Source organism: Centroberyx gerrardi, chromosome 1, assembly GCF_048128805.1.
Source record: "Centroberyx gerrardi isolate f3 chromosome 1, fCenGer3.hap1.cur.20231027, whole genome shotgun sequence".
NCBI lineage: Eukaryota > Metazoa > Chordata > Actinopteri > Beryciformes > Berycidae > Centroberyx > Centroberyx gerrardi.
Window position 1 is genome coordinate 13,340,106 of NC_135997.1, and position 20,371 is coordinate 13,360,476.

The following is a 20,371-nucleotide window of genomic DNA, read 5'->3' on the forward strand; positions in this document are numbered from 1 at the left end:
TTTATCTCCTATATTCCTATACGACTTGTATGTGTCTGTGAATGTGTTTATAGTGACCTTATTTACTTTATGGTAGGCTATTTTATCTATTAGCCTGCTACTATATTCCTATAGGAATAGTGTGTCTGTGAGTGAGTTCATAGTGACTTTATACTTTCTGGTTTATCTCCTATGATATAACTATAATATTCCTATAATACTACTATAGAGATTAATAGTTTAATTTTATAGTGTCCTTTATAGCTATAACATTTAGAATAGGATTTTTATAGTTCTTATTCATTTGGGAATCCGCGGATCCCCGGAGTTTTCTCCATGTGTGTTAAATTCGCTCATAACTTTAACAAATGACGAGTGAACAAACTTCTGAGCTGACAGTTTTATTGGCTCAGCCAGCGGTAGGTAGGCGCTGCGCGAGCATCCCAGGCCCCCCGAGTAAGTAACGTGTAAGTTGACACCAGAAACTTGCAAGGCGTGTATAGTGGTGTTTAGTTTAGGAGTGACGGCAGCCTCCCCCTGTTACAGTACTGTGTGTTTCCATGTGGCGGACCTGAGGGCGATGAACATCTGGCTGCAAGTGATGCGCGCTTCTGCATTTGTATGAAAGGAAAATACTTGTGTGAAGACGCTTGTATGAAAAAGGAACTTTCTGAACTGTCGAACTGAACTTTCTGTTGCGTTTGACTGTGTTGTAAGTATCTTTCATGATGTTTTCCCCCCCTAAAAGTAAGGAATGCAGCCTAATGTTACCGTTGTTGCTGATGTTCTTGATGTAGATGATGATGATGATGATGATGATGACAATGATGATGCTATACTAGGCTATAATATGATATACTATGACGCTATAGTATGATAAATAATATACTTTAAGCTACTATGAAAGTTTATCTCCCTTTATGGTGCAGTTGCTAGTAAGATTCATTACTTACTGGTACAAATGTTTTTTTTTTACATGTTCATAGTAGGCTATATTCAAATGATACCACGTGTGAGATCAATAATTGTAGCCTATAAGCAAACGTGTTTTTTTAGTTAGAATTGTAGTTGCCCATTTCTGTGGTACCAGTTGGTAAAACAGATGAAAACATTCGTAGTAAAGTTGCTCTTCCTATATTCTTTACATTCTGACCCAACACACAAAAATATGTGTATGCCCTTATACATTTTTTAGATGATCACAGTTATAAAACATTAGTGATGCACTCTGGTTGTTTTTTTCCCCAATTCATTTTTGTTTAATAAGTTTTTTAATTTTTGTGAAGAAAAAAAACAAACAAGGTAATTTGTTTTGTCAGATAAGTCAAAGTAAATGTATGTTTCCAAATTATTTATACCAAAAAAACCACAAACATTTCCATTGTAGTCAATTTTTAGCGTGCAGATATGAATTCTCCAACATGTACAAGCTATGTGACCCTGGGCGGCCCTGCATGCTTCATGGCCTCAGGGAGACACAGTAACATAGATCTATGTGCTTTGCACTGGCATATCTGTAGACCACAAGGCTTCAGAGCTGAGCCAACTTTCACTCAAGGAACAGATTGTACTGAGGTGATCATTGTTTATTTGATAAAAGTAACCATAAAACAGTCATGGATAGAATTTTTTATCCCAGCTGCCAAAATTCTTTTATTATTGTTTTCCAGTGGAGCTGTAGAGCAAGGCTCCACTGTTCAAGGTGCGTAAACAGCAGCAGGCGATAGACCTTTCCATCCTCTGTGTCGGTATGAGGTTTATTTAGTCTAGAGGCAACTAGAGGAAAGTCGTGGGGTTAGAGCCCACCTATAGCTGAAACCTATACCTCAGCTGTGCAATCGTGTCCATTTGTTACCTATTCAGCATTCACCAGTCTTGCATTACCTCTTTCAGGCTGTTTCATTCCTACAGCTGATACCTGAGACAGCAGATCTGTGTTCCAAAGCTGATACAGAAAGCTGTTGCTGCCAGAAATGCTGTTGGACATCCACTTGAGGTTATTGATCTTGATGTTTTATGAATAGTTTATTCAAACAGTTTAGTAAATTGATACTGAGAGTGGATGTCGAACACAGTTTGAAGACAAAAGTAAAAACGCACAGGGATGAAAAGCCTGCAGGTTAACAGCGGATTCCATTTTTTGCTGAAGTTTGTTCTTGGTGACGGCAGTGAACTGTGTCCGGACAAACAGCTGTCTCTTTCAGTGAGAAATGTGCTACTTAGACTCGTATTCAAAAGCAAACACGAGAACAGTGCCCATCATGTCAGGAAATAGGATTCTGTTAACTAGTTGTGAGGTTAGTTGTTTGCCAGACACAGATGTATAGGAAGACTTTGGGCTCATCCTCTGGAGAGAGCAGTGTTGCTGTGCTGAGAGCCGCATGGAGCCAAATCATCCATCATTCTGTCATCTTATACACATGCACAGGTATTTGAGTCAAAGCTTCAACACAGATCCCATAATTTTGCACACATTTTTTAGGTGGGCTTGTTTGTAATTTCAGCCATTTCCCCCCTTAGAGTCAGTTAGGCTGTGAAGATGTTCCCTTTTATTGGGATTTGCAGGCACATAATATGGGAACACAATTAAAGGCTGTGAAATGCCACTGAAGCAAATCTTACTTTGGAGACATTGTAGGTTGGGCAAAGTAAATGAGCTGGAATAGCAACATCAATACATGTATGGGCCTGTGAGTGTACCACTTTACTGTGTGTGTGTGTGTGTGTGTGTGTGTGTGTGTGTGTGTGTGTGTGTGTGTGTGTGTGTGTATTTACAGGTATGGGCACTCAGCTCTGCCAGAGTATAAAGGGTGCTTGTGTCTAAGAGCTAGGCCAGTGGGTGACCTTTGCCTTCACTTCCCAGCAGAGCCATCCCGCAGCGGAGATGTGAATGTAGCACCTGGATGTTTTGTTAGAGAGAGAGGCTCTCGTGCCCCGCTGGTCAACCTGTAAACCAGCCTCATACTTGGCAGGCAGCCCCCCTCCCATATACCTCGTCTCCTTCCCAAGTCTGCATGACGTGTTTACAAAAGACCCTTTTCACTAAGTTCACTCGGGAGGATTGTATCAAATTTGAGGCACCCGTGTGTCTACAACATCTTCACACTGATCTGTTCTGAGCTGAGCTGTTTTTGTAAGTTGTGTACTGTGTGCACATACTGTAAGCCCAGAATTCACTGGCACACATAAGTGTGCCAAAACCTCTGTTTGTTTGCCCTACTTCCTCTATAGTCAAGTGCAAGGGAGCTTTATAACAAAATCCAACTGAACTTGTAATGATGCTCTGCATCATCCGTCTACAGGTACTCAGAGCAAAAACACAGGTGGTGTACAATATATATATATGTGTTAAAAAAAACAGCTGCTCCAGCTATACAACCTGTCTGGGTCCCAAACATCTGTCCTCCAGGTGTCTGCCTTTACCTGGCTATCCTGCTAGAGATAAGACCTACCAGGATGGAGGACAGAATCCACTGTCAATGAATGCATTTGCATGCACATTATTATTCTGTTTATATTTGGGATATTTAAATATTGTAAATATTTAAATATCCCAAATATAAACAGAAATATTGTAAATATTTAAATAAATATTGTAAATATTTAAATACTCTCTACAAGTTGGCACATGTAAACGCCATATCCCGTTTAAAATAACTGGAATAATCCCATATCTTGAATATGAAAAACCTCAATATGCTAGCCGGGATATGAAGATATTAATCTGTATATTCTGGCATGTAAACACCATATCCTGTTTATTATTGGGTTTGATGAACAGTACAAGCACTATTTCCATGGAGTCATGACCATCAAAATAACACACACTATCTAGTAACTATTCAAAACTAAACATTAGACTATCTCCTTGTATACATGTATATGAAAAAAAATGCGTACTGATCATTCCATGTAAACGCTATATCCCTGCTAAGATGAAGCTCATATTTGGAATATTAATGCGCATGAAAACACACTGACTCATTGTAAACATGAAAATTTAACTTCACAACCTAACTTTGAAGTCAGTCATCAAGCAAAACACTGAGAATTGAGCCTCTGTCTCTATTGCATATTACACAGCATTCAGCACACCCAGTGACCCAGTGCATGTGTTGTTGTCTTAATTCCAGCTGATTAGCAGCGCGCTGACTGAGTATAGCTGGTAGTCAGAGCATGTCTCTGCATGGGGCTGCGCTTTATGATGGAGACTGCGCTGGGAACAGGACAAATGAGCCATGCAGCAGCACCAGGGGATTGGCTCGGGGCTTGGTGTACATCTTATTAAATCCCAGCCTGCAATGAATTAGTTTAACCCCTTTGATAAATGATTGTGTGTATTGTTTGGTTGTGAGTAAGGTTTTTGCATGGAAGCCCACTGTTGATGTGGGTGTTCTTTTGTGAGTCGGCTTAAATGTGTTTAATCATGCTTTGCTGTTTTTGTGCACATGTAGAGCTCCATGTTTCCACCCCAAAGCACTTACACCCACCTAAAACCATCATGTACCAACGCATCACCCATTTATCCTTTACTTTCATGCTCCTCAGCCCTTTCCCTCCTGATTCCCTCATTTTACACCAGTGAATCTGCTGTGAAGATCTCCTACTAAATGTTTACAGTCTTAGGCTTTTACCCCAGTGTGCTACTCTCGTTCTGCCCCGACTATGATGCTTAATTTATCCCTGGCCTTGTTAGGATCACCAGAGGGACTTCCACACAATTAAGTAAGCAGTCAGTTGTACAGGGGCCGGGGGTTCAGTTGAGTGGATTTTAATTATTGTTGTGAAGTTGAACTAAAAATAGAACAATCCTACTCGTGATTAAAACATCTGTAGGGTGAATTATAAATAAGATGTGGACTATGTACAATTTACTGTATGGAAATAGCAAAAGAGCAAAGTATAAACCAAGGGCATGGAAACCGTAGATGGGCAGGGCAGACGTCTCCCCTACTTCAAAATCGCAGGTCAACACAAAATGTCAAAAACAAAACATGACAAGAGCATGATGCATCCAAAACTGCATATCCATTATTTTTTACTTTATTTAGTCCACCAGGGTCTCTTGCCCATCGAAGAAGACAGGAGGGAAGCATGAGCAGTGAAGTGGGAGCGATGAACAACAGTCTTGACAGCCCTTTGAGCCCCCGGCACCTGACTGGGCTGGGCATGAACTGTCTCCTCGGCCAGAAGTACAGGCACTCTGGGCCGGGCCTCGCCAGTCCCCAGGAGTACCACCAGTGGCTGCCCTGCCGCCACGATGCCGGCCTGCTGCCCATGAAGGAAGACCTGGCTCTCTGGCTCAACACCATCATGGGTGAGAGAGTTTTTGTTTGAATTCTGTGTTGATCCTTTGTCTTCCACTGGAACTGAATAAACCAATGTGTTGTTGTGCCTACTACAATATCAAGATAGCAATGAAAAAAAACTTAAATCAACAAGTTATGAAGGATAGCACTTGGTTTTAGTTGTGTTTATTGTTTATAGCTGAAAACCATGTACAAAAGATACACACATTTTTTTTTGTTAGAAAATACCTACAGGGGTTTGTGCAGCTAAACTATAAGTGTCTATAAAAGGCTATAAAAGTCTTTGAGACGCTTCCTTTGGATAATGAATTCAGGACATGACTAAGGTAAATTATTTTGTTTTCCTGAATTGAAAAACTTTAGTGTAACATATTTGTCACATTATCATAACATCAAAGCATCAATTCAGAGTGTCTGTCTTCACAGTCATACACAGATGAAAGCACTTGAGAATTTGAGTTTGGAACTGGCTCTTTTATTTGGAACAATAGTTAAATAAGCTACAGTCAAATTGAACACACAAGCACATTAACCTTCTCATTATCCCAAATCCTTGAAATACCTCTCCACGAAGGCAAATGTGTTGAGACTCCAGAGAAAGGGTTGTTTCTTCCCACTTTACTGCATTGTGAGGGAAAACATAAAGGGTTTGCACGTGTCAGAACCTGTTGGAGTCTGGGAGGTGACGAGACAGTCTCCTTGACTGACACAAGTTTTACTACAACAAAAACACTCCAACGTGTCAAAGCAGCGTGCCACTTTGTGTGGGTAAGGGCTAGCGCCTAAAAGCTGAAATCTGATGTCCCTAATTGTTTGCCGGTTCACAGGTTTTCTCAGACTAAGCATTCCTGTGGCTAGGTTTGGTATTTTGTTGATAGTTTGTTGATTCCCAACCTATAGAATGATACAAGAGACAGAGGTAGGTGTGCAGAGTCCAAAAGATTTGTGACCAAAACTGCAATATGCATGTAGATTATATTATAGCATGCAGTCATACATCTATTCAGGAACAATTTTTTTTCTTTTTTCAAATAATAAAGCAAGATTTATTTCTACACAAAAAGCATCGGCTCACCAGTCTCATTTTTATACAGTTTATCAACACAGAACACATACAAAGGCCCAGGTATTACAGTGGTGTTTGGCTTCAGCTCTGTTTAGGCAACTGATTTGTATCAATATTATTGGTCTTTTCTTTCTCATATGAGAGTAATAAATGCAGTATAGGCACTAACTATAATGTAATGCCTGGTTATGGCATGGTGTATTGTTTCATGGTGGCATGTGTGTGTGTTTCCTCCCCAGATGTGGGTCTCACAGCAGACAGTCTGATGGAGAGGCTGGATAACGGCGTTCTCCTCTGTCAGCTGGCACAGCTGCTGCAGGAGAGCATGATCCAAGTCAGCAATGGCAAGGTGCGGCAACAGCACATGTACAGGCTCACACACACACACACACACACACACACATGCATGTACAGAGGAGAGCTTGCACTCACTCATGCAAACACAAACACACATTACCATGCAGCGGAAGCATTTATCCTCAGAAAACAAAACAACAAACTCATAAAAGCAAACACACTTAACCAACATGTGGAACTGAACTGTGCTCGCTCACTTAAATCAAACATGGTGTAGCATATTTCAGAAGGTGGTGATACTGTGACTCTGCCATCAAACAACATGGCTCCTGTGTACAAAACATAGATACGTAAAAATGTGGTGTTTTGTCAACAGAGCAAATGTCAACACCGTCAGATTTATTTTGTTATGTTTCATTAACATACTTAAAATAAACATACTTTACTCACCATTTTTCCACATATACATAACAGATACTCGTGATGTTTCCTAATTATGATATTTGATGTACACCTGTAACCACTAAAAACATGTAGGTAAAACTTAATTTTACTGTTAGGCTTGGACATGGTGTTCACTTTGTAAATATGGACTATATGCTCCCAGATTTTATGTTAGATGAAACATGACTTTTTATTAATTTTAAATACTATGCAATTGCATAGTAAGGACTGCCATGTCAAAACCTTGTTAACTTAATGTTTTTGTGATTTTATTTTAAATGTGGTAATAGTTTTGGGGCAGAAAGGAAATCAACTTGAATGCATTTTTTTGATACTGCAGTAATATGAGACAATGTTTCAACTGCTTACAAAATCTGTGTGTATATGTGCCTTTGCTCATGGGTGTGTGTCCGTGCACATATGTTTTTGTTTGTATGTGTGTGTGTGTGTGTGTGTGTGTGTGTTGAATGCAAGTGCAGCCCTTCATACGCAGAGTGATCCACTGGCGAGCTGATGCTACCTCCGGATCGTTTTTCGCCAGAGACAACACTGCCAACTTCGTCTATTGGTGTCGCAAGATTGGTGTTGATGAGAGCTACCTGTTTGAGTCAGAGGATTTGGGTGAGTTAAGGCCTAAACATGTGCTCACCATCGCCTGAAAATATATTTTACCTGCTTTCATGTAGTTATGGATCTCAGACAATCAATTAACAATAATGGCTTAATGTAAATCATGACACGTAGTGTGATACTGATAAAACTAAATGCCTTAGACTCTGAGTTTCATCTCACTGAGGAAGTAACCATATGACAAGTCAACTGCAGACAGTTGTCTTTTATGCTAAATATTGCATTTCACCCCTTTCAACCTTTTCTCCCTTGGCCCTCACCCTACACTGCAAAAAAATCTTCATCTTAACAAGTCATTTAGTCTGTTATTGAGTCCTAAAATTGTAATTTTCTTAAAATAAGTGGAAAAAAACTGCCAGTGGGGTTAGATAATTTCACTTGCTTCAAATCAACTTATTCTGATATTGACACCCATTTTTAGAAAATTCCAGAAACAAGTGAAACTGCATTGGAAACAAGTGGAGTAATCTCACCTCATTGGCAGAATTTTTCTCTTGGTTTACGAAAAATAAGATTTGAAGGCTGAATATGAGACTTTTTTTGCAGTGTATCTCTCTTGATCTCTCTCTTGACCAGTGTAGAGCCTATAAAAACACAGAGAGTAGTCTGTGAGTCCTAGACTGGGGTTGACTTGTTGCTTTGCTTTGAGGGCATCATGTCCCTTATATATTTTTGTAATCTTTCTATTCTCTCTTTGTATCTGTCTGTTACTCCGGCACTGTGGTGTTCAATACCAGATCCTATCACTGAGACCTCTCTTTATCTCCCACTGACCCTCTGGCTTTCATGTGTTAATAGATGTGACAAAACCAACATATGGCGTCTCACTAGCAGTGTTGGGCTCATTACTCAAAAAAGTAATAGATTGCTCATCAAATAATAGTATTACTTTACTTATTACTCCCTGGGACCAATAATTTGTTTCAAATGTAGCCTACTACTTGTTATATTACTTGGTGACTGCATCCTCTCTTACCTTCAAAAGTTGGGATAACTCATCCTTAAAAGTAATGTGAATACTTCCACCTGAAGAGTAAACTTTTCTGCCATTTGTCATCTAAGCTAGTCTAACATGGGAGGACAGCAACTAATTAGAAAGAGAATGAATTGGGGTGGGATACAGTTTTTGGATAATTAAACTTCAATCTGATATTTAAAGGTGGTGATAATAAAAGTAACAACTTATTTTTTGATTGGGAGCTGTAGTATTTTTAGTAATTTGTTGCACCACTCGTTAGTGGGAAAATGAATCATATTACTGTAACATGTTACCACTCAACACTGCTCACAGGCTCAGGATATAACCTACTGAGAAACAAAAAAAGGATTAGGAAAAATGAAGATGAGATGAGAGATATATTGAAGAGAGACAGAAGAGAAATAGAAATAGAAATAGAAATAGAAATAGAAATAGAAATAGAAATAGAAATAGAATTCAGGTCAACTCAGAACTTCCAGTGCAAAGGGATTGAATGCGATGCTATCTGCCACTCTCAGAGTCTTTGAATCATTTTTCACTGACACCTCTGATGCTCGGTGTGCCTGAGGAGAGGAAGACAGCTTGCAGTTAGCATGCTGACCTGGTTTTGTAATATTAAATGTGCACCTTTCTATGCACTTCCTACCTGGGCATGTCTAGGCATGGTGGCAGATGCGTGAGAATGATAATGTGTAGGTTAATCTCCATCAACAATAGGTTTCCCCCCCAAGGCAGACTAACCTACTTCACTTGACTAATTGAATGACAGAAAGGTAAACCTTCTGTACTTTGACAGGCTTCACTTTTACTTCCACAGTCATATGTAGGCACAAATTATTATTATTTTTCCTTTCTCCTGTCTCCTTTTCCTTGCTGCAGCCATGATGTAATGGTGGATGTCGAATATACAGGTGAATGAACATAAATTAGCATCTGTAGTAGTGAGAGCATTCTGTTCTGTTCCTTATATTTCATTCATTACATTCTCTCCTACTATATAATATTGTCTGTCTTTCATTGGTAAATACAAACTTCCATTGATTCAATCATGAACGTAGTGGACCTGTAGTGTCGGTGTGCCATATAGTTACAGTACTATCATCGTGCTCAACATACATACACTACCAGTCAGAAGTTTGGATACACCTGATTGAATGTACTTCATTATCTTAAAGCCATTTTGATCTAAAGGCTTATGCTAAAATGCTTGAAATTTGTTTCTTAGACAAATATAAATAGTGAAGTTGATGCCTGATGTATGAATTTCTTTCCAAAGCCTTTGCCTTTCCATCAAGGCAAAGTGTGACTACTTTAAAGAATCTAAAATATAAGATAGTTTTGATTTGTTTAACACTTTTTTGGTCACTGCATGATTCCATTTGCGTTATTTCATAGTTTTGATGTCTTTAATATTATTCTAAAATGTGGAAAATAGTAAAAATAAAGAAAAATGTGGTGTGTCCAAACTTTTGACTGGTAGTGTTATCAGTCCTCTCCTGGTGTTTCTTCACTCTTTCCATATTTCTGTGTTCCATTTGCTATCTTCACAAATTAACTAACTATGACTAGAACTAGCTCATCATTGCATCACACACATACTCAGAAAAGATACAAAAATCTTCAGAAACAAGGCAGTGTTTTTTTAACATATAGAAAGGTGACTGGAGGCAGGAGAGGCTGGTTTAGCGATGCAGGTTGCATGCCCACATGCCCTCAGCCGCATGTCTGGAGCCCACAGGAATTCCAGCTGAGCTTCAAAGATAGTGAAGCACAACAGAAACAGAGAAAACCTCCTGACATGTTCCCTCTCCATTCAGAATGCAGCTCTTGTTTTCCTTTCCTACAGACAGGGGCCTGTTTATCTCCGGAAACATCTTCCCTTTCAGATGAGTGATTTTTCATTGCAATCTCCCTCCCACCACCACCCCTCCACCCCTCCACCCCTTTCCTCTCCCTCTCTCTCTCTCTCTCTCTCTCTCTCTCTCTCTCTCTCTCTCTCTGTTTATACTGTATGTGTGTAGTCCTCCATAAGCAACCTCGAGAGGTGTGCCTCTGCCTGATGGAGCTGGGAAGGATTGCAGCCAGGTAACAGAAACAAAAGTATATAGTATATAGTTGCATTTTCTCCTTAACATATTGCGGATAGGGCTTTCAGTGACTATTTCTTTACCCTCCCCTCTCTCAGGTATGGAGTCGAGCCTCCAGGACTGGTGAAGCTGGAGAGAGAGATTGAGAGGGAGGAGGCGGGCTCCCTTTCTCCATCATCCCCTCTGCCCTTCTCCTTCTTTCCTCCTGCATCACTGTGTTCACCAACACGGTCCCTGGCTCCAGCCCCCTCTCCTCCTTCACCAACGCCCCTTGCTGCAGCCGCAACCTGCCTCTTCGAACCCCTCACTCCAGCCCTCGTCTCTGATCTTCCCTCGACCACAACCACCACAACTACCACATGCTTATCCTCTACTCAGTCCTCCCTCTCAGCCTCTAACCCTAGCACAACCACAGCCTCGACCCAAACACCTTTCTTTTCCTCATCCACCACCACAAACACATCCACTGCAACTCCACTGTCAAAGCCCTCACCAATCCAAACCCCGGTGTCTATTGTCAATGCCCCTTTGACCACAGCTGCACCTCCTGCCCCGTCTCCAACTACAGCTCAGACTCGTCACTCGTGCAAATCTGCAGGCCGGAAGAGCATAGGCACCAACAACATCTTGGATGATATTGTACGTACTTTATCTCCGCTGAAATCCTACTTCAGTTTTCAGAGGTTTAAGGTTTAACTGTTTGGATTTCATTTGTCCTCTGGGAGTTACTGCCTCTCTCTGTCTAACCTGTTCCAGGTAAAGAAGATAATCGAGGATCCTCCCTGCAGCTGCCCCACCAGGTTCCTTGTTGAGAAGCAGCCTAAAGGCTGCTACCGTCTGGGGGAGAAGGTTCTCTATGTACGGGTATGTATGTGTTCACATCCCCCTCCTCCACCTATTTGATAATAATACACCTGCTGATACACTGTTTTATAAAGCCATAAGGCCTTGATTAAGAAAAAAACAGTTATCATGTAAAATTAGACAATTTGATGTGGAATCTGATGTGTAGAATAGATTAGTGAGTATCTGTTTATTAGTATAGTGATTCTTTGATCCCACAATTTTTATATTTCCATCCAGATTTATGGCTTGCCCAATGAAAATAACTCCTTATAGATGCTACAGCACATACCATGATAACAAGATGTGAGGTGTGAAAGACCTCAGCTTATGAATTAACAGCTGAGTCAGCAGCAACTATGTCACCAAAGTGACTGATTTGCAATCATTTGGGATTGAGGAGTCGATGCCTTCCAGCTTCCATTCAAGAGTCGTGCACCACTAGTGTGGATCTCTACAAAGACTTGCTCTAGGAATGGCCTTCTGGGAGCCAAGGTTGCTTGGCAACCAGTGGTCAGGGTAACGCTAGGCTGACGACCATTTTATTCAATGCATAGACGTTGAGCACAGAGTTCAAACCTTTCGAAGGAAAAGGAAAAATGTCTCTTTAAGAATGGTTTGGCCAAGACGAGACTGTGTGGTTCAGTTCAAATGGCAGCCCACTAGGGAATCCATGTTTGAGTCCATCCATGTGCAGAGGGGGCTGAGGCTCTTTTTGTATTGTGATCTCTATATCTGTATTCCTCTTCGCTCCCTCTCCATCTAAACAAAGAGAAAATATAATAGGAAGACAGACTCATTTAAGGTTTCAAAATGTGTTTAGTGCACATATACTGTGCACATATACTGTAATATACTGATATATTTTGGATGATACATTTGTCATTGTGGTACAGTAGCTATTGTCTTAGTGAAGACACAGTTTACAGTATTTAACCTACCGAAGCATCAGAAAATTATGTTTTGAGCTAAAACCACAAAGTTACATTTTCTGTGACACTCCTCTTAAAGCATATTGACAGGTTAGGATACTAACAATGTGCATCCTCTACACTGTCACACAGAGGTGTATCACATCTTTGGTGGCTAATTGGTCACTAGCTGAAACCCATTTAACGCTTTGTTAATCTTATTGAAAGCCCCATTGACTTGGCACTCTCTACACTGGTGATCAATGTTATGCACACTGTCAGTGTCAATTTGCTCACAGGCTGAGTTACGGCTACATTTCTATTTTCTCCTGAGTGGCTGACAGACAACATATTTTTACTGCCCATTTAGAAATAATGGTTGCCTTCAAGTCACGGAACACCTGTTTCTCCATAACAGCCTAGTCGGCAACATGGGGAAACATGCCCTAACACCACATCAAAGAAAACAGTGGCAATAAAGATGCGATAGCCAAAGGATGTTGCTGGTTTATGGCCACGTCCAGCAGGATGCATGCATCTTGACCTTAAGAGAATTAAATGTCGGGAATGGAGAAAAAATGTCTTTACTCAGGGATTTTATAAACATTTGTTGTTTTCTGTTTTCAAATTATTTTGCTATTGTTTCTTATCTACTACAGGACATTATGTCTAGGATTTGATGTACAGTATGTGATCAGCTTGTCTCCTTAAATCTTTCTACAGTATCTGATAGTTTGATCCTGTGTGTCTACCTTCTCCATGCAGTACTTTCAACTCAGCCTTGCAAAGATTATGTTTTCACCATAACTCATGTCTTATCTGCCATTTTTCAGCAATAATTGCTATTTGTCAGCCACTACTTGCAGTGCTCACTTCCCTTTTCTCCCAGCCATCGACAAGCCCACACACTTTAGCTGTGTGAATAGCGCTCTACAACCCATTGGCCCTGGCTCCATCCATTACCTTGCCCTTCACAGATGTGCGACTGCCTGTATGTGTGGAGTGAAACACGCCATAAACCTCCATTACCATACCTTGATAACCCCTGTGCTGCTCCTAGGAGGGCTTGCCACTGAATGTGTACAGACCTTTTTAAAGAGCAGAGTCTATTGATTATACAGAGACAAAGTCATTAGTGGAGGGATTTAATCAGACAGCTTGTTAATGAGTGGCTGAGTATGACAGCCCCTCCCCCCACCCCCCCACCCCCCCTTTCCTATTCCCATTGGAGATTTTTCAATCATGCTGGCCCTGAAGGGCTCTGCCATTCTTTAGTGCTAAAAAAGAGGAAGGCTTTTCTTTCTTCTGTGCGCCCAATTAGGCTCTCCTCCAGCTTTGTAGTAGGGATACTGTCTGGCTGTCTCAATGGGAGGGAAGACATTCAAACATCTCACAATATCATGCCACGTCTATTCGCTATCTATCTCGTTATCTGCATAAAGGGGAAAGATGAATCTAGAAAATGGAAGGAAGACATCATGCTTTGAGCAGTAGTTACTGTTGAGCAATATCACATTAATATAGATGATGAAATTGGGTTTTTTTCCTCCAGGTTATCATTTTGTCAGAAGAATGACTATAGAGTGGTGTAAGATTAAACATCCACCCTTCTGAAGTGTCCTTGAGCAAGACACTTTTATACATATTTTTTTCTTTTACGGGATCAACAGAGTAACACAAAAATGATTAAACATAAACATCATTCATTTATAAATAATTTGACCTTCGAGGAAAGCTGATGTGATGATAAATACAAGGAAAACCACCTCTATGAACCGATGATGTGAATGAAACATCTTTCTTCTCACCTTTAAAGACAAGAAAATTGCTATTTTATCACTGTAACTTTCAGACATTGCAAGGGCTTGCCCACAGTATAATCAATGTCTCTCAAACAGATTGCATAACATATACATGTGCCTGCATCTGCGCATATGCTAGCTCCTGCTAAGCTGTCACATCTCTCAGTAGTGTACTCACTTTCTTATCTCTCTTTACTGTATGTTTTAAGGGGTTTGACTGTACTTGAAAAAAAGAATCAAAAGCAACCGACATGGCTAAAGCCTGACTCCTACTGGTGGGCATGTGAATGACACTTCCTCTCCAAGTATCCTCATGAATCTTTCAGCAGGAAAGGAGAGAGGGAATCAATGTTACTGCCAAGGAGGACACAGGGGAATCCAGCCAGCAGCTTATGGGCTGTAGACATGGCACACTTGTGTGGAGACCTGTGGGGGGAAGGGGCTGCAAGGAGGAATCTGGTTGTGCAGAAATAGAGGAGTCTGTCAAACAGACAAAGAGGGTTTGTGTAGAATATCACAGTCCAGAACGACTCTGGTATGATTTAATTTGACTATATCTGAATTCTACACGAATAGACCTGAACATTTTTAAAGCATTGTTATCTGTCCCAAACTCAAAATAACAGACAGTCAGACATGCATCAGTTTAAGGAACAGTGTTAATAGAAATAACCAGATCTAAACATTACATGTATAGCAATAGTGAGGAGCACTATCTAATACATGAGGAAAAAGTAACAATTTAACATCAACCTAAGCAAAATATTTTAAAAACCTGGCTCTTTTTTTTTTTTTATTTTATTTTTTTTTTAAATAGGCCTTTTTTTTTTTTAAATCAGTTGTGTCGTTGAGGAATAGTGAGGATAAATATCTACAAATTTGATGTTATTTGATATTAAATATTCGTTACTGCATTAGATTCAAATAATTTCAGAATGTATTTATTTTCTTTGGAAGGTTAACTTTAGACGATGAATGAATGTTTAAGAATATTTAAGAATTTTCACCAGTGCTTGAAGAGCAGTCAAACTGATATTCATCCCAGGTCTGAAAGGAAAGCGGTTTATTTAGGATGTCAGACTTGACCCCTGTCAACTTCAACATTTTAATCTGCAGGATGACAGCTGAGACAGAGCATGTCTGAGAGGATCTGATGTGTATCACTATATGTGTCTGTGTTGTCTGTGCGCGTGTGTGTTCATGTACCATTGATTTCTGTCTCCCCACAAGTATGCATAGTGGGGTAGAGGGGATAGAGGAAGGGTAGATCTGCTTGTATTATCAGATTCTTAATGGCTCCATAATGAAGGGTTTATGGGCGATAAGGCAAGAGGGGGCGGGCCGGTGCTGACAGGACAACGGATGGCTGTGCAAGGCCTCCTGGGAATGTTAATGTCTGCTGGGATTTGCAGGTCTGCACAGAACTCATCTCATTTTCTCTCCTTTCATTTTTTCCGGCTTTATATTATGGCAGTAGTTGCCATGGTAGCAGTTGGTTTTCAGCAGCAGAATGGCGGGTGTAGGGAAGGGTGTCAGTGCAGGATGTGTCAGCGGACTGGATTCAGATACAACTGACCTCTCTGCAACTACTGTACACTACCACACAGACTGGTCATGGTTATTTTATTCAAAATAACACCTATTGGCTGGTTTGTGTGTATATCTGTGTGTGTGTGCCTTTGTGCATCTGTGCGTGTGTGTGCGCATGCATGCACATATGTGGATTAGTCCTCCATGTGTGCTCAGCTGGTGCCGTGAGAGGCGTTGTTTCATTTGGCTTAATGAGATTTTGACAAAGCTATCCTAGAGATCATTTGCCTTTCATAGCCACTGCTACACAGGCGGGAGGAGCTTGTAAATATTTGATCAGAGGGGGGTACCTCTCCTCAGTGTGTGTGTGTATGTGTGTGTTTGGGGGGGTCATACAAGTAAATTGAGTCTTCGAGTTGGAGGGGTGGGATTGAGGGGGAGGAGGGAGGACTCAATCACACAGTCTCCTCCTTGATGTTTACATTATTTAGATTTCATAAACATTTTACCAATAAGTCAGTCAGGATATATATGTTTACACCGGCTTTGTTTCACAGTGAGAATATTTAATCTGACTGTACTGTCTCGTCTTGTCTTTGCAGATGCTGAATGAGCGTCATGTGATGGTGCGCGTCGGCGGAGGCTGGGAGACCTTTATGAGTTACCTGCAGAAACATGACCCCTGCAGAGGAGGACCGGTTGGCAGATCTGAGGTCAGGCTCTGTCGGGCCAAAGCCAAGGCACTCAGTTTGAACATCTCGCCTGACAGCTACATGGTGGTTGGTGCCCATTATCGTGGCAAGAAGTAGTAGACGCTTAAACTCCCCTCTTTTGCTTCTTGCTATGGGAGACAGCAGTGAACATTCACTTAATCAGACCAGACTGTACAGAGTCAATGATATAACATAGTTCAAATCAGTGATATTTCTCTTTTAGCTCAAGTTTAAGAGAAAATCTTTCCTTTTTTTTATAACAAAAAGGTCCCAGAGTTAAGGACAACAGCTACAGATGAGACAAATATTTAAATATATGACTCTGATACCTATACCTGCCTATTATCTGAATGGAGTATCCACTGCAACAAGCCGTCCGTGAAGTTATAATATGCCTTCATGTATGTTTTGAGATTCACATTCTTGTCCTTATCAAAAATGGTTTGAAGGAAAGCTTTTGTGTGGTAGGCAGTAATTTGTTTGGGGTTAAATTATACTATTGGGTGATTTGTACTGTTAGAGTACAGTTAGTAAAGATATAGCTATATGTTTATGTATCATAGTAGTTTTAGGGGTCTGAAAATTTCAGTATATATGTGAAAATTTGTTAAAATGTAGATGGATTTTAGAATTTTGAGCTTGAGCTTTTATATTTTGGATGCCAAAGCTTCATAATGGAATATCTATGCATACAGTAACTAAAGATCTGTGCATACAGTGACTTTGAGATGTATAATAATATTTCTGTATTTTATTGGATAATGCCATGATTTGATTTCTATTTGATGTGAACTTGATTATTTTTTCACAAAACTATTTTTGATAGCAGTTTGAAATATGGTAAAACTTGTGCAGCCTTAATTACAGCTTAAGACATTTTGTTTGTTAGCATATAATGAATAATGATTGATTTAAATCCTATCCTGCAATACATTATGAATGCAAAAAGTCACTTTTCTATGTTTTGTTCCACATGACATTGTGAGCTTATAGCAGTGAGTTAAGTGACTCAGCCACAAGCTGCTTGATCTGAAACGACAAAGCCACAAAGCATCAAGTCCTCCCTCTAGATGGCACCATGTCCTAAGTGACAAAAGGCCAAACCTCGTCTCAGTGGTTGTTTGGAGGACGGAGCTCTTCACTCTGATGTTTTGATCGCCTCTTCCCCCTCTTGGTTCATCCCTCTCATCAGTTGGACTGGAAATATTTTGGAAATGTGTTTTCGGTACAAACTGCCTACATGTCATACTATTTGGACGAGTGCCTGTTTCAATTCAATAAAACCTTTCTTTACCATGTACTGACGTTTGCTCTACTTCAAACTCTAATATTATTTAGAATTACTAAAATTAATGTTGTACTTTAGGTCTGACAGAGCCTTTATTTACGTATTTATCGACAGATTGGTTTGCAATATTTTGCAAAAAATAGGAGAGGATCACATGTGAGCCTCATTCACTCTTTCATGTTTTTTTTTCCTTTATTGGATAAAAAACTTTCAACTCAAAATTTTACTCTGCAATATGAGGACCATGTCTTTTTTTTCTCCTGGCAAGTTTAAGTAACATTAAAGTGAGAATGCACAAGTGAATTAGGGTACATCTTTGAAAAACACAGACATTGGAAGTCCCAATACAATAGTAATTACATATTTTATTTCAGTAAAATAAATTAATTAAAAATGGACACAAGTTTTTATATATTGAAAGAAACTAACTGTAATGATATCATGCAAGACTATAATGTCTTTTTTAGCCCCCACATAACATCCGCAGTGGATTGAACCAGTATAAATGACTTGTAGAAAATAATAGCTGTGCTACTTAAACAAGTGCCACTTTAAATGGTGGCATTTTTACAGGGCATCTCTCATTGCACAGAGTACATTTCTAAGTTCCTCATGAAACACTGGACCTTGCCATTTGAGAAAATCTTACCACACGTTTGCATACATGATTACATTGTGCTGACTCCATTCTCTCTTTCCGATGTACAGTATATGCTTCATTTTTTCAGTAATCTTGCTACTGTTTGCTACTGTACCAAGGTATTGAACCTCCATCCAATCAATAAGAAAATCCTTGTTTTTTTTTATCTGAGCATTGTCATATATTGGTGCAATCTCCCATGCATCCAATTAAATTTACTATTTGAGATACGGGGATAGAAATATGTGCTTTATAATTTTAACAGACATTTTTTTTTTTTGACAAAGTTCTGCACATGTGCAGTGGTGGCACGTTATTAGTTTGTTACTACTGGAGATGATTGTTGGATTATCCCACCAACGATACACAAAAAACCTAGTTGTGTGCAATTGTGCTTCAGTCCTAATAATACATGTTTCACTTGGTAGGTGCACCCTGTACATATGCATGTTTACTCCTTACAGTAATACCTATATTACTGTGTATCACTTTGGGTGTTAGAATAACTTAATCATTGTATAAAACCAAAACACCAAATAGCATTGCATTTTGTGAATTGTAGGATATCAGAAAATACACTGACTCAGTTGTCAATGTAACTACATATTCATTCATGACCTAGTTGCTGGCACAGATATTTTCACATGAGCCCAGACAGACTTATCCCAAACCCACAGCATGGTCTGAACCCAAACCCAATCCCTTCTTTGTAAAAGACACAACAGGGTGCTTATTACATGCTCTTCTCATCATTTTTGCTCCCATATGTAGCCCTACACACATACATAACTACACAAATGCTGATGATCTGCTCACACCTCCATTTCACGGACTTCGAGGAGACCCAGCAAAGAGCAAAGGCTCAACAAGACATTGAAGTTAAAGATTGCAACCGTGCCTTCGTTAATTTCCTTCACTTCTGAAAGTGGAAGCCTCACAGGAGCTAATGGTGAAGGTGAAGGGACAGAACATCACATACAGTGTTGTCAACACACATGATAACACTTTAAGTTCATTCACATAGCTGATGACATCTTTCATGACTCATTCCCAAATGGATAATCGCCATTTGTAATCGTTTCATCACACATGTATGTAATATTTATGTAATATGATTATGCAGTCGATTTTGAAATATCCGACAGACTGAAAAAAAAAAGTCCTATTTGCCTAATAGAAAAACAGCGGGTATGAGTCATCATCATCCAAGCAAGCAGAATTGCTTCCCCTATTCCACTCTACAAACTTAGGTCCTCTCTGCTCCATTCAGTTCTCAAAAACCTTTGATGGAGTATAGAGCAGCTGCAGTGGATAGCTGTGCCTAACTACTATTTCTGTTATTTTCTATATGGGATTTAGAGGCATTTTCAATCTCTCAAATTGAATGGCACAAGTACAGAAGAACGGAATAGCCTGCCAGCGCTAGCATCTGTCGAGTCAGTCCACTGGTGCATCATACTGAAATTTGAGTGCTGTCAAATGTCTCCATTTTAAAATCTGCTATGTAGTCGTGCTGCATAAATGTGTAAGCTGTTATACATGTTGATTGCTCATCAATGTGTCATGAAACATGTCATGAGCCTTTACTCAAAGCGCTATGTAAACCCCTCACATAAAGCCAAAGTGTTATCACATACAGCATCTCCCATATGGCATTCGTTTTCACTAGACCTGTGCTGATTGTTTCCACATTAGCCTCTACTGAGCTGGGTTATAGTCGAGACAGGATGACTTTGGCCTTCTACCATTGTGTGATGTGCGATGTCTGTGTTACTTAGAAATGACGATTCTGAATGCAGCTTGTGCTTTTGTTTTTAGTGGGATCACTGAAGTTAGAAAAACTGTTTTTTTTT

The 20,371-nt window shown here is 39.9% G+C and overlaps 1 protein-coding gene across 2 annotated transcripts; it reads left to right on the forward strand.

Annotated features, from left to right (window-relative positions):
• Positions 1-552: 552 nt before the first annotated feature.
• gas2b (growth arrest-specific 2b) lies at positions 553-18,082 on the forward strand. 2 transcript variants are annotated; one of them, XM_071917193.2, is made up of 8 exons: positions 553-691; positions 5,031-5,296; positions 6,594-6,703; positions 7,575-7,716; positions 10,726-10,789; positions 10,890-11,430; positions 11,548-11,655; positions 16,480-18,082. In XM_071917193.2, the coding sequence occupies exons 2-8, from the start codon at positions 5,074-5,076 to the stop codon at positions 16,684-16,686; spliced, it is 1,395 nt and encodes a 464-aa protein (XP_071773294.2). In that variant the 5' UTR covers positions 553-691; positions 5,031-5,073; the 3' UTR covers positions 16,687-18,082. The 2 variants fall into 2 exon arrangements, with proteins under 2 accessions (XP_071773294.2, XP_071773295.2); XM_071917194.2 differs by having other exon boundaries at positions 11,548-11,649.
• Positions 18,083-20,371: the final 2,289 nt, after the last annotated feature.

Bases quoted from the DNA above. Each gene is read 5' to 3' on its own strand.
- gas2b (XM_071917193.2), top strand. From the start codon at position 5,074: ATGAGCAGTGAAGTGGGAGCGATGAACAACAGTCTTGACAGCCCTTTG. The intron at 10,790-10,889 runs GTAACAGAAACA...CCCCTCTCTCAG, and splicing joins CTGGGAAGGATTGCAGCCAG to GTATGGAGTCGAGCCTCCAG. The intron at 11,431-11,547 runs GTACGTACTTTA...AACCTGTTCCAG, and splicing joins ACAACATCTTGGATGATATT to GTAAAGAAGATAATCGAGGA.